This window comes from Misgurnus anguillicaudatus, chromosome 12, assembly GCF_027580225.2.
Source record: "Misgurnus anguillicaudatus chromosome 12, ASM2758022v2, whole genome shotgun sequence".
In the NCBI taxonomy this organism is placed as follows: Eukaryota; Metazoa; Chordata; class Actinopteri; order Cypriniformes; family Cobitidae; genus Misgurnus; species Misgurnus anguillicaudatus.
In genome coordinates, this window is record NC_073348.2 from 17,417,221 (window position 1) to 17,432,330 (window position 15,110).

At 36.8% G+C, this 15,110-nt stretch overlaps 1 protein-coding gene and 1 long non-coding RNA gene across 5 annotated transcripts in view; one reads left to right on the top strand and one right to left on the bottom strand.

Annotated features, from left to right (window-relative positions):
* Positions 1-15,110, top strand: part of rabgap1 (RAB GTPase activating protein 1) — a 120,008-nt gene that overhangs the window by 4,637 nt on the left and 100,261 nt on the right. For 2 of the 4 annotated variants that reach the window (XM_073874033.1, XM_073874034.1), the window contains exon 2: positions 13,023-13,227. The exons of the other annotated variants lie outside the window; for them this stretch is intronic. In XM_073874033.1, coding sequence (XP_073730134.1) covers positions 13,078-13,227 — 150 coding nt within the window. In that variant the 5' untranslated portion in view covers positions 13,023-13,077. The remainder of the gene's footprint in view (positions 1-13,022; positions 13,228-15,110) is intronic. 4 annotated transcript variants of the gene reach the window in all.
* On the bottom strand, positions 2,650-6,839 carry LOC129427292 (uncharacterized). Its single transcript, XR_012372526.1, has 5 exons — positions 6,346-6,839; positions 5,743-5,797; positions 5,134-5,284; positions 4,820-4,978; positions 2,650-3,498 (listed from the first exon to the last, which is right to left on the bottom strand). It is a non-coding gene; the product is annotated as an uncharacterized lncRNA (long non-coding RNA).

Here is a 15,110-nt window from a genome sequence, read left to right on the forward strand (position 1 = left end):
CCTCTGTGGATGTTATGTTGCCTAGACAGCAGCAGCAAGTCACTCAAGGGTTCATGTCTTCTTCATTTGCGAAAGATAACTGTCTGTTAACACTACTGTTTCCATTTACCACAAGCATGTGGTGGAGCTTCAGTAAAGGGATAATTAGAGTTTAGCATTGCCTGTGGGATTCTCACAAACAGCGTTCAATCTGGCAGAAGAAAAAGAGGTCTGGTGGTCAACCATGTGTGTGATACAATGACAGATGCTCAAGATCTCCTGGGTATGCGAGACAGCTGGACCATGCAGCCACACCCTGATACAATTTCAGTGGCATTGAGCTCGCCATAGTCCACATGCTTCCTTTAGACATTTGAACTACCTATTTAAAAACCAAATGATGACAAAATTTTAAAGATCGCCATGTCTTTTGTTAGTAGTGCTTGCTTGGCAAAACCATAAGTTAAGCCAAGTATTACACTTATGTGCTTAACTCATTCTGTGCTATTGCCACTGTGGAATAATAAACAAAAAATTCAATTGGAATTGTTTTTACACAGGCGTGAGATATATAGAAAATAGATTAGAGATATAGACTTAGGCTTTTTTTATTCGGGTAACAACCACTCAAAACACTTTAGCAACTGTGCAGTGACATGTTGGCAAATTGTGGTGGTAACTTTAGCATGCACAAAAAAGTGTTATACTTGTATACATTCGCTAGTTTAATAAGTTTTATTGGTCATGTAGCTGTGAAGTTTGATGCAAATAGAAACTTGTCTTATACACCTCGCTATGCCTGCCTAATTCTTTATTTCAAGTCTGTGTTCAAGCATTTTTGGCCTGGACCACTGTATTATTAAAGCATTCAAGCATTCCTGCATATCACAGAAAATAACTGAATTGTTTGTCTTTCTTACCTTGTTTCTGTTATATCTCATCTCTCTTATAGAATACAGATATACAGAGTTCATGTGATGTCACAGATCACATTTCCTGGTTCTGTACACATGCAGCTTTTAGTGTTCACCGAGAGGCAACCTTTCGATCTCTCTGATGAAGCCAATACGGAAGTGACTTAAATTGCAATTCATCGACAGGCCACTAGAGGTTGGCTCCAAAAGGGAGTCAATTCCCATAGACCCCCATGTTAAAATGCCCAACTTTACAGCATAAAATACTGTTTACAGTCTGGTACAAAAACGTTTTTGGTTTATATAGCTAATTTACCCTTTATGACAACTGTGAGGGAATTAATTTTTTTGTAACTCATCTCTTTAAATTATATTAAGCCTTAAAGTTCTGCATAATTAAGGGCGTGGCCACTTGAGGGACGAGTGAACTGCCAGTGCTGTCACTACAGTCGAGCTAGGCTGGCGTGGTTTCAGCAACCAGCCACCTCAGCTTCACCCACGTCCCGCCTCTTTACCCATCTGCAGTTATCCGCGAGTGGTGCGCGGTGACGCGAGGGTCAAGATGGCGACTGCAGGTACTGCCTTAACTAGGTGGTCAAAAAAGACATTTTTATTTCGCTGCACAAAAGACTGTCAAGTGCGTCTCGAAGAATAGCGCGGATGCGCTTCACAACGCGAGCGTGCACGCGCGCCATATGGCCGAAATGGTCCGTCACTGTCTGGAGTTATTGGCCGATAACGATATGTCGGCCGATATATCGTGCATCCCTAATTTAAATTAAGTTAGCTGGTGATTTTGTTGTTTGAGCAACCTGCTTAGCTAGGTTTCACGTGCCTGTTGATTCAATATAATTGTTGAGCGCTCTTGCTCACGTTATTTATGTGCATTATTTACATGCTACAGTAGTTACACTCATTTAAGATAATGTACTTAATAGTGGGAATTTGGGAAATAATCAGTTTTTACAATCTTCGTGCTATCTATTATCGGTCGCCAAACGTTTTACAACATCTGCTTCAGTTTGTGTTTATTAACCCTTTAGTTTCACTTCATCACGCAGCTTTTCCCGTTATAGGTATCTGTTAAAACATTGAATTCATTAATAATCTAGTATGTTCATTTTCTGTCATAGTTTCCTCAAAATTAAGTTTGAGTATTTGAGTGTTTTTAAAAAATATATTTTCATTTTAATAATGACGCCTACGTCTGCCCCTTTGATTGCCATGCCCCCCGGCCCCGCCCAACGCTACCACCTTACCTAAAACATTTTCTGCAGGAAACCCTGCACTGTAAGAAATTTCCCCGTTAATTTACGGTAAAATACTGGCAGCTGTGGTTCCAGCCATTTACTGTTATTTTACAGCTTTCCCACTGTTTTTTCATTTTACAGTTGTGCTGTTATTTTACAGTTTTCCCACCGTTTTCCATTTTACAGTTGTGCTGTTATTTTACAGTTTTCCCACCGTTTTCCATTTTACAGTTGTGCTGTAATTTTACAGTAAAGTACTGGCAGCAATGGTTCCAGCCATATACTGTTATTTTACAGTGTTGCCTCCGTTTTCCATTTTACAGTTGTGCCGTAATTTTACAGTGAAGTACTGGCAGCAATGGTTCCAGCAATTTCTTATAATTATACACACTCATTACTGTTTGTTTTCTTACATTTTTAAGTTGTGAAACATAACACAAGTTAGTTAATATTTACTCTACTGTCTGATATCCTAACATCTAATAAAAAAAGAGAAATGACTGACATAGTGCTCCATTTTCCATTTATTAATACAACTGTTATTACAATCTTTAAACAATCTTTTAGCACTGTAAACATTTACAAGTATGTTTAACAATAAATGCACTGTCACAGAGAAAAGGTGCCATTAAAAAGCAACCACAGAGTAAAGTAAGACCACATCACAAAAATAAAGTGCAATTGAAGGAGCTACGGAGTAACAGTTACAGTGAATTTAACAGTATGTTAACCCTTTCCCCGCCAGTGCCAGCGTTTTTAATGATTCTTACAAAAGTTTAATGCCTTCAAGAAAACATTCTTCTTTAACTATAAACCTTCAATATATCAAATCGAATCAAATAAAATAACAAACCCCTCTGCTTTCAAACAATAAAAAAATTCATCCTACCTTAATTAGTTCTTTTTTTACCACCTCTCAAATATGTGAAGGTTTCTTCAAAAAGACCATATTTTGTGCAAAAAGCTGAGATAATGGCGATTTTGTGAAAGACTTCTGATAGAAATCCGATTCGGAGCAATAATCAAAACATACACTGAGTTTGAATTGTTTGACCTGAGGGGTTGCTTCCAGGTTGTATAAGTTGGGTAAGAGCGCTATAATAGCGGAAATACGGATGGCTATAAAAACTTGTCAATGGCGGGAAAGAGTTAAAAACAGAAATCACAGAAAAAAGTGCAACTCAAGGAGCTAAAAACAAACTTACAACAAGAAGAAAAAACTGCCAGCACGGCACAACATATTTTAAAAACCTGGCATGAAATGAAGAACACATTAATCAAACTAATTGTTGGAAAAAAAATTTAAGTGTCTTACTCCAGCTTCTGATTGCTCTGGCCTGAGAGGAAATCCAGGTCTGTAGATAGAAAACATTTTTTTTAAATGTTAGTAACAAAATATAGCACATGGCAAAAGCTAGTGCTCATACACTCTGAAAACACTTTAATTTATCAGACAAAACACAATCTTAACAGAACTGCAGGTCAAGACCAGAAAGTTCAGCTGTGTGTAAAAGTGATTGGATTTTCTAGTTAGCCAGAAAGGAGTGAACAATTACAGTATGTCACAAAAGTGAGTACACACCACATATTTAGCAATATTTTAGTATGTTTTCAAAGAGACAATACTACAGAAATGAAATTTGGATATGTTTCAGAGTTTTAGTGCTTCTTGCATAGAACTATAGAGTTATTGTCCTCTGAACATAACTTGACATACAGCCATTAATGTCAAAAAAACTGGCAACAAGTCAGTGAGTACACCCTAAGTGATAATAGATGTATATGGTTTAATCATGCAAAGCCACATGTCCTATTCATAATTCATGTTTTCATCTGCTTGTAAGGACAATGCATGTCTATCTTGTATTAGAGCTGTTCAAATTTGATGCTTTGCGTAGAATTCTCTCATACTGACCAATGGATGTTGACCATAGCACCTCATGGTAAACAACTCTGATGATTTGAGAATTAGAATTGTTGCTGTCCATAAAGATGGCCTAGGTAGGCTATAAGAAGGTCAGTAACAACCTGAAACTGAGTTCCAGTACAGTGGCTAGGGTCATACAGAAGTCTTCCAAGACTGTTTCCACTCGGAACAGGACATGCAAGGGCCAATCAAAGAAGTTGAGTCCTTGTGCTATGCGTCATTTGCAGAAACTGGCTTCAAAAACAGATGCACAAGTGCTGCCGACAAGAGCATCAAAAAACGCTCTGGTTGCCCTGCCAACAACGCTATAGAAAAAAAGTAGTGGCCACTCTGACGCCCGAATGCACTCTCTGGAATACGTTTCCACCTTTAGGTTGGATGTCATCAAACCATGTCATAGCTCATTCCCATAATGTAAAGGGTGTACTCACTTTTGTTGCCAGCTATTCATGTTAAGGTATTTTCCCAGGACAGTAAATATATACTGCTATACAAGGAGCACGTTGACTACTTCAAAAAATATATTTACTACTATAAAGTATGTATAATTTATTTCTATTGAATTGCCCCTTGAGAAGACATGCTAAAATATTTGCTGAAATGTGAGGGGTGTATTCACTTTTGTGACATACTATATGTGTATAATTAAGAGTTAACATACACTCTTACCACTGAATTTGAATGTAGATTAGAGGTGGTAACTCTTTCAGCAAGCATGTAAGTGGTGGGGGGTAATTAAGTTTAGTTACCTAGACAAAATCCCATTCGAAACGGATGAGGTTCTTTAGGAGGGATGCAACTTCTGGGTTGACAGTAGCAGTCTTCTTATTCACATTCTTTCCAGTCTTCTTAACGACCTTGACTTTGCTGGTCTTCGAGCCTTTTTCAGGGTTTATCCGAAAAATTGTCTAAGGGTATTAATAAATATATTTATATAAAAAAAAACACTTACACAGTCGACCCTTTTTAATTTAATTAATGCATTAAATATATAGTTGCTGAAATTAGGGAGTAATAAAAGAGAAAGCAATTTAAAGGTTACAGAAGAAGAAAAAGAAAATACCTCTAAATAAAATCCAATGTGCCACATGCCTCTGGATACTGAAGATTTAAGACGTAGTACATTGCGAATAGTAGAAATCTTGCAGTCCGAAATCTTGGTTATACGGCCTCACAAATCACACGACCCTCAAGGATAATCATCTCTGACCTCCCTGAAAATATACATTTAAAAAATCTGTAATAAAATAAATAAATAAATAGTTCTCAGGGTGTATTTTTTCCAGTTATGCTTAGATAATGGTCTATGACTTTTCTGTTATCAGAACACATACATTTTCATGAGTAAATTGGAACTATGAACATGTCCAACCTAAGTAAGCGAAGCCCATAGTCAAAATAACATGTAAATGAAGCATTACAATAATCCACACGATTCCAGTTTATTAGTGAATGTTTTCTGTGGTGAAATCTACATGTTTGTAAGAAGCTATTTCATCATTAAGATTTCTCTGTTCTTCGTGCATTACAATACACAGAATAGACACAGGCCAAGCACTGCTTGCATTACAATTTGTGTCTGTGTACTTGCATGTGCCTCACAAATGCACAGATAGTAACTTACTGCTTAAGTCAATACAAAGTTTGCAAGAAAACATGTTGTTAAACTTACCTAATATAGCGTTGTTTACTGTCTCAGAAATACAAGTACATCGATTGAATGATTCCTATACAAGATAAAAATAAAACAATTTATTTATTTCGGGTTATTTACTTTTTGGAGAAGACTTGAAAATGCTTGACCTGTTGTTGATTGTCAACGTCTCTCTGCAAAACGCGATTCGCGCTAAAAACAGTCAAAAATAACTGCTACTGACCAACGACCTCATTGGCTTTTTGAATAAGACTACCAACTTACATAAAAGCCTACGTGTAAATCTCAAATCAATCGTATCAAATACGAGTAACGTACTTTTGCGTGAATTATATTGCGTGGTGTAAATTTACTTCACATGTGCATCTGGTATTAAAAATCAAACACACAACAGATACACATTAAAGTTACTACTAAAAATGTCGAATTTATATCGCACATTTTAAACCAAGCAAAGTATTTGCTGTAATAATCAAAGGTTGGAGAAAACTGAGTAACGAATGTTCAGAACTGCCTTCAAAACGCGATTCGCGTCAGGTAGCAGAGTCACAAATACTTCTTAAAAGACATATTACAAATTAAGGGAAGCATAATGAAATAACAACAAAATTACAAACTTACATTGAATCGTGTCCTTTGTAACAACGGAGGAAAAGCAGGAGAAGAGATGAGCTGCAACGTCATCTTGTTTACCGCGCTGTTTTGAAAAAGAGTGATGAGTTAAAAATCCTCCCTCCCACAGCGCAGGCCGAGGCCGGAAGTGGGCGGAGAAGCAGTGTGTGCCTGACTATTTAAATTATTTTCTTAGTTTGAATTTTTTTATTTTATTTATTTGTATTTATTTTGGAGTAGGTACAGCTAGTGTGTTATGCTTTTGCTATTTAAGAGGACAAAAACACTTGATTAAAATTAGTCCTTTTTGTTTTTTCACTCTACTATAGAATTGATCTTTGAGAAAAAGAATTTCTTTGTTTAGTTGTGAAATTGAGTATTAAAAATGTCTTTTAAACAAAATCAAATGTTCAAGCTTTGTTATTATTTAAGATTAATAATAAACAATTTGTATTGTTAATAATTTCTGACACAACAAAACAGATGGATACTAAACTATACATTTAACTTAAAAAAAATTAACAACTGTCTACCTTTTACATTATTTTATACACACACACACACTTGGTTAGTAGTGCCATATCCTGCTTTATTTTATACACACACACACACTTGGTTAGTAGTGCCATATCCTGCTTTTTACAGCGCAAGACTGTTTTTTTTAGGCGCCAATGGGTGTACAGTTCAAAGCTGTAAATTTACAGAAAAAAATTATTTTATGGGCCCTTGGCTGTTATTCTACAGTATCAAACTGTTTATTGAAATAACAGTATTTTACTGTTGGAAATTGCCCGTTTTTTAACAGCAATTTTTTACAGTGTGGGTACCACCTACTATTGGCTTCAAAAAATCTCTGCACAAACCTATGGGTGACGTCACGGACACTACCTCTATGATGTTGACCTAAGCAGCGCTGCCATGTTTATTTGATTATGTACTTGTAATTTTACTTAAAAAAATTTTTTTACCAAAAATAACTTGTAATTTAAAGTAATTTATTTCCTTTTCCCTTCCCTACCCACTTCTTCGATTGACAGCCTACAGACTGCACCTACTACAGAGTTTTACTACAAATACAGCTTCTCAAACGGTCATTTTTAATCCAATTGAGTGTTTATTAATGTCACAGACACCCAAACAATCTCAGAAACACAACGATAAAAGTTTTTACCACTAAATGGATCACTAGCGAACACTGAAAAGCATTTTTACTCTTTTAAACTAAGCACCCTAAATAATGAATTGCACTCCAAATAATACACTTATTGCCAGCTTTTATGAAACACCTTTATTCAAAGTTGTTTCAACTACTGGGCATGCGCACAGGTTGGCAAGGGCCTCACATGACTGCATTATGGTGCATTACCCCCATTCATATTAATACTAGTGCTTCATCTTGGTACATCTAACGTCTTTGGTTTAACCTGGCCCATTGATAAAGATAGAAATCTTCAGAGCCCTAAATGTATATCTGTTGGAAATTATTATCAGAGCAGTCATCTTTTTTTACTTGTACGCGCATATCCTGTGTACATGAATGGTTATGTGATACTGGGTTGTGCCGATAGACGATAGTATCGTGGATGGACGATCGTCAGACATATCGCTAATTGCGGGCTCTCATGACGATAGCTGGCGATTAGGGTTGTACCGGTATGAGATTTCCACGGTATGATAATTGTCTCAGAACCTATCACGGTTTCGCGGTTTGATGGTATTAAACACTTATTATTATTATTATTATTTCGTATACCGAAATTATTCCCATACAGTAGATTTTAACTTTTTTCTGGTGGGGGATAGAGGTTAGAATTTGTAGTTTCTGGCTCTGACATTTTCTCTGCTGTACATAAACGAGTGGAGTCTAGCAGTCACGCCGAATGAAGTTGCATGTGTGTAGTAGCGCAGGTGAGATCTGCTTTATTATTTTTTTCCAAAACCGTGTATAAGCAAATGTTTACGGTATGATAACCGTGAAAGCTAATATCAAGGTATACCGCCATACCGGTATACCGTTACAACCCTTCTGGCGATAGTAATTATTATTATCATCATCATAGTTTCACATTAACATTGCATGCTTTCCCTCGCATGAGAGGGTTTGTTGGCTTTACTTTGCGCAAGAGAGTTTGTAATGCGCATAGATTCCTTCTTGCACGCACGTGGACTCGAATGTGTGCGTCTTGGACTTTTGCTTGGACCTGAATGCACGTGGCATGGACTCCTTCTAGCACCTGAACTTATAATACGCACGGCTCTGACATTTCCTTGCACTAGAGAGGTTGTTAGACGCGCAGCGGATTGTTGTTCCCATCCCCTGGCATGCAGGATATTTTAGAGCACCTGGACTTAATGACGCGGATGGACTAATGGCATCAGTTTTTAGAAGGTTGCGGTTATGCAGTGTTGCCCTTGCTTCTTTTTTGTCCACCAATCAAGTGACTTGTCATAAATAAGTAAAAATGAACAAATAAATTAATAGAGTTGGGGTACTTGAACTTGGACTCGGACTCGAGTCCAATTTTGAATGAACTCGGACTTGTCACGCACTCGGGTGAATTTGTACTCGGACTTGACACGGACTTGGACATTTTGGACTCAGAAAATATCCTGAGTACAGTCGAGTCCGTGTTATGTGTAACAATAAAACCAGCATAAACTTGAGATGAAAAATTTATTAATCTCACTGTCTCCCCTCCTGTTATTTTACTGCAACACACTTGCAGGCAGCAGCCAGTCGCAATAATTTGTTTTGCTTACGAAAATCATAGAGAATTTATTTGCAAGACATCTGGTAAAAAAAGATACCTCTATATCCCTTTCTTTTCTTTGAAATAATTTTTGATAGGAAACTAGTTGACATAAAATAAAAATGTTCAATGGCCATGACAAGATGCAAAAGAGATATTTTTTATTACATTTTTATATTGCCATTGGTTTAATGGGTTGAAAAGTTAAAGTATTGATAGAAAGTAACAATTTACAATACAAATTTTTTATCTTTTTTTCAATTTAATTACTTTCTGGACTTGGGCGGACTCGACATGGACTCGGCCTTTAAGAACTCGGACTTGAGTCCAACTCGGACCCTTTTGGACTCGGACTTGATGTTTAACGACTTGGTCTTGACTTGTACTCGACAAAGGTGGACTCGGACTCTATAAATAAATGAGTAAATTACTGTCCCGCCCCCCGATACTATCATGTATCGGCGATCTCACAGGCTGACGATAGGACGATCTCAAAATGGGGCATATCACCCAACACTATTATGTGCGACATGCGTTTTCAGTTGTATGTAGTGTGGACGGCAGAAATATTTTTTGAAAAGCAGTGGAAATGCCAGTATATAGACGGACATCATAATTTTAAAATGCTGTGTTAAAATGAAAACACAACTATGTAAACTAGACTTTCTCTTTCACTCTCTCTACCTGATCTGCCTGTTCATCTGTCTCTCACTCTCTGCCCTGGTTTTCCTGTCTCTCTCTCCTTCTCTGCATCAGTCTGCTTATTTCTCTCAATCCTCTTTCTCTTACTATCCTCCTTTTCCGCTTTGCCTTTCCCTGTGAAGCATCGTCTTGCGTTTCACATCCCATTTGGCTGTAGTGTCCTAGGGCAGAGAGAGAAGGGGAGATCCGACAAAGCGGGCATTATAAAAGCACAGGAGCTGGGCAACAGAGCGCTAGTGTGAGACCGCATCCTGCATGTCTATTCCACACAAACCCATTCGGAAATCAGTCTGTGTGAGAATCCACTTCTCTGTCTTAACCAGCTGCACAATAGACACAATTCATTGTAGGCGCTCTTTGAAACTTGTGCACTGCTGCTTTTTGCTGGTTTCTGGTCATTGCTCCCCAGGGTGTAGCACAGAGCCTTGTCTGAGAGCACAATATGCCCAGTCAAGAAAAGCAAAGCTCATTCACACAGCAACAACCTGCCAATCCCTCACAGTATGTTTTCAACTTGAACCCTGTGACCTATAATTTATATACATCTCTCTCTGCTCAACCCGCTACTATTTGTCTTAAAGGACAAGTTTGGTATTCTACACTTAAAGCCCTGTTTTCAGATTGTTTATGATGAAATAGAACGGTTTTGACTGAAATTTGGACATATGCTGCTGGCCCGAGAATTTTCGGTTTCTGTGGTATCACCGCCCCACCCTCACAATGGCTGCATAGGTGCATAATCCACCTTTGCCAATTGCAAGAATACAAACAATGTTCCCAGTGCGGAGTAATACCGTACCTCACAGCACATCTAATACAATTCAATGGAGTTGGACAAAAACTACGATAAAACTTGTTGAGAAGCACTTTTGCAGCAATTTTTGTGTGAGCACATCAGTGAACACCCCTGACCACTCGGTGAGTTTCACGTCTTTGTAAATGAAAGTTTAATGCATTTTAGGAAGGATTGTTCCTGTGCACCACCTATGCACCCATTGTAGAGGTGGGAGGTGATCAAACACCCGAAAATTCTCGGGCCAGCATCATATGTCCAAATTTTAGTCAAAACCGTTCTTTTTCATAATAAATAAGGGCTTTAAGTGTAAAATACCGAACTTGTCCTTTAATCCCTGTCCAGAAAACTGCGCCATAGTTTCTTTAGGAGGTTCACTCTTTCATATAAACACTGTAAAAAATGTCTGTAGAAATTACAGTATTAATGGGTATTACTGGCAACTAGCTGCCAGTGACTTACTGTAGATTTTACATTTATGTTATTTACTGGCAACATTTTGTTCAAAGTTAAATGAACATGAAACATTTTTTGACTTTATCTTCTACAGTAAGTTACTGGCAACCAGCTGCAAAATTACAGCTAATTTTTTAGAGTGAAGTCTTTGAAAACAATACCATTGATTATTTGAGGAGTCTTGGCAAAAATACACTGTAAAAATATTAAAATTATTACAACTTTATTTTTATAATTTATTGCAACATCTAACTAGTCAAAAAAGTTAAAATGACTTATTATTTCAAGTTGTTTAAACGTAAACAATTAGGGCGCACTCATAGCTAATCTAATCCAACCAAACCGTGCCACGAGCGCGATTGTTCCCTTCCCTACTCCCCCAGAAGCACGCTTTCGTCATAAAGATCCAATTGTTTTGATAAAACAGGAAATAAAGCTCTCTTTTAACACTGGAACTTATTTTATACAGTGTACATGGAAAAAAATTAATGGAAGACTTCAGAATATTCAGGTCATTCTGTGAGCTTGTTCTCTGAGCTTGTTTTGGTAGAGTTCTCATGTCTGGACCTGTACTGTTTGTTCCTATTGTTTCCCTCCCATAGTCAAATTTAGTTCCGTGTTGACCTTCTGCCAAACCCCTCTGCTTTTCTTCATGCACACAAATACTAAGCTGTACTACACACAGTGTTTGTCTCGTCGTCCTTTTGATCGTTCATTTTGAATTAAAGTTTTGCTCAGTCGTGTGCAGTGTAATGTGAACGGTATTTGGCAATAAAGTTTATAGTCCACATCACCTCATACTTTGTTTGTCATTTGACTGTTGCCATGAAGATATTGTGCATTTTTTACATTTGATTTACGATTGGTTGTCATATAATAGAGACGCTCCCATTTCCTTCATGGATTATCTTGTCATAAAATATGCAGTACACAACAGAAGCAGACATCACTAGCACAAATGTCAGCCTAATAATAATAAAAGATATAAATATATAAAAGAAATAAAAGCGCCTGAGTCAATTTCACATATCATGAACAAGCTCTGGTCATATTTAACCACAAAAACACATAAATGAACTTCTAAAGGTCCTAAAAATAGGCAAAACATTTATGCAGGATGTTAAGGGGTAGATATATGACCTAAACATGTTTTTCTTTCCTTATTTTTGAAGCTTTATTTTTAAACGTCTATTTTATTTTCTTGTAATGTTGTAATTTCCTTTTTCTCTTTAGCCATTATTGTTAGACATTATTTTTTTCAAGTTTTTATGCTGTGTGCACACCAAATATGAGGCATCACGTTTCTCGCTCTAGAATGAATTTTCCACTTGAGTTGAATATTTTCAATTTGTGCGGAAGACGAGTTTAAAGCAAATTGCGAGTGTTTGCGTTCACGTAGCCCCAAGTCAGTAACGGTACATTCACACGGAGCATAACTATTAACGCTACCCATTCACTTTTAATGGGTGACGTCAAGTGTTGGCGAACTGAATTGTGGATCCGTCGGCGCCGCCTCACTGCCGTTGCTTGTGGCAGAAGTTGAACATTCCTTGAACTTTTCAAGCGGCAATGCATGCTTCAGCCAATCAGATCGCATTATGCAAACAACCTAGGCTGAGCCCACAAATTACGTTTATGGAAGACTGGAGCATGTGTTGCGGCCACTATGATTGGCTGTTGGCCACGCTTCAGACAAGCCTAACGCTTTCGCCCCGTGTGAATGTACTGTAAGCGTCTATTCGCGTCTTTGCATTGCCTTTTATGTAATCTATTCACACAAATAGGTAAATTCGCTTCTGGTTAGTAAGACCTATTCGTTTTGAAGATATCAAGTGATTTAATAGATTTGCTGGCGAACAGAAATTTTTGTTACAGCATAAAGAGACAAAAGAAATAAATATCAAAATAAATTTTGGCCTTTCATGTTTTTTTTTATGTTCTCATGCTTTGTTCATCTCTTTGTTTTTTTCCTTTTTCTTTTCCAGGTAATTTTGCTCATTAAATGCCATTCATGAGCGCGTCTGGGTTGGTTTAGCAGTCATGGATGACAAGACCTCGGTGGGGAAAATTAGCGTTTCATCCGACTCGGTGTCAACCCTCAACAGTGAGGACTTTGTCCTGGTGTCCCGACTTGGGGACGAGACCCCAACCACTAATAACGGTAGCGATGATGAAAAGACAGGACTGAAGGTAAGGGTAGACAGATAAACAGACAGGGTGTGCTTCCTATATAGACGGTTTCATCGGACGAGAATGCGTTTTCGTGGTTACGCGCCTGGCCCAAAGTTAACTCACTGTCTGTGCTTGTTTATCAGTCTGGCTTGCGACTATCTAACCTCTGGAACAAATACCTTTACGGTTTCCAAAAGACAAAGGGGGAGCATGAGCTTGGATCTCTGTAAAGATTTACTGTAGCAACCAAGAATTTAAGGATCTGTAGCTAACATTGTATACATTAATTTTACACAGTAGCGTTAGCTCAGTGTAGTAGTTAATATGCTTTAGCTATGGTTTGAACCAGAGTCATATAAAGAGAGAGTTACGAAACGCTTTGATCTCGCCGCCGCGCGGTCACGTGATTCATGTAACGTTCTACAGTTCCAAACCAAGCAGGGCTGTCAATCTGTTTGCATAGGTTTTCAGCTATTTTAGGTAAGTATTAGCTTGTAATGTGAATTGATCACTATACTTACTATGTTTATAACGTTTTTTTACTAGGGAGTGATGGAAATACAGTAAATCAGTTAATAAAGATAAACAGTTAATGATGACCCAAAGATAACTGTGGTTATCTATACCAACTACAGCAACACAGTTTATCTTTTATTTTTATAGCAAAAATATGGCTATATAAATGGCTATCAATCTGCTAAAAACATAATTCCTACACTTTTACTATATTAAAATCACAAAAAAGATCGCCAACGCGGTTATTTGTAACAGTGAAGCATAACAGAAACACACTAAATTCATATTTAATTGTATTTATAGTAGGGCTGTCAAAAGATTAATCGCGATTAATCGCATCCAACATAAAAGTTTGTGTTTACATAGCATATGTGTGTGTACTGTGTATAAATATTATGTATATATAAATACACACACATTCATGTATATATTTAAGAAATATTTGCATTTAAATACTGTATATACATTTCTATAATTTATATTATATATAAATATAAATATTTTATATATAAATGTAATTTTTTTTCTTAAATATATACATGATTGGGTGTGTTTTTATTAGGGCTGTCAATAGATTAAAAAAATTAATCTAGATTAATCGCATGATTTCATGAGTTAACTGCGATTAATCGCAAATTAATCGCACATTTTTATCCATTCTAAATTTACCCTAATTTAACACTTTTCAGGTTTTTAATATTCTAATCATATATACATATATAGATGCTTTATGCAAATGTATGTTAACAACAGCCTGTTTACATTTTAACAGAATCACCAGCCATTGTTTTGTATATGAATTTTCCTTTCAGAAGATTTTTCTTTCTCCATTTTTGTTTGCTGCTGCATCATTTGTGACCTGTGCTGGCAAGTTGAGTCGGAATTAGCAAATTTTTAAAAAATAGTTGTTCATATTTTGACATTCTCTATTAAAACATAGAACAATGCATGATTTGTTTAAATATAACAAAATATGACAGAACTACACGTGTTTGAAGTTGAAAGAGTCAAATTACCACAAACATTTCCACATCCATACATTATATTACCACATCAATACCTTAAAATCACTGGTTAAACTAATAGATTTAGCACACACAAAGCAAAAACATCATCAATGTATGTTCAACTTTTTTTCCTTTTGTTTGATTGACATTGAGACAGACTGCTTAAATCTAAGTGATCTAATATAATGTTACACATCAGATATTTTTACCCAACAGTTAACCAAACATTTACTTAAAACATAACAGATTATAGAGCCTACCTGCGTGAATTCTTATCAAAACAGATATTTGTAAAACTGTAATTTTGTGTAGATGTCTATATATCCGGGTCGCGCACTCGCGCGTCTGTGTGCACGCGCTTCAGATATCAGTCAGTCA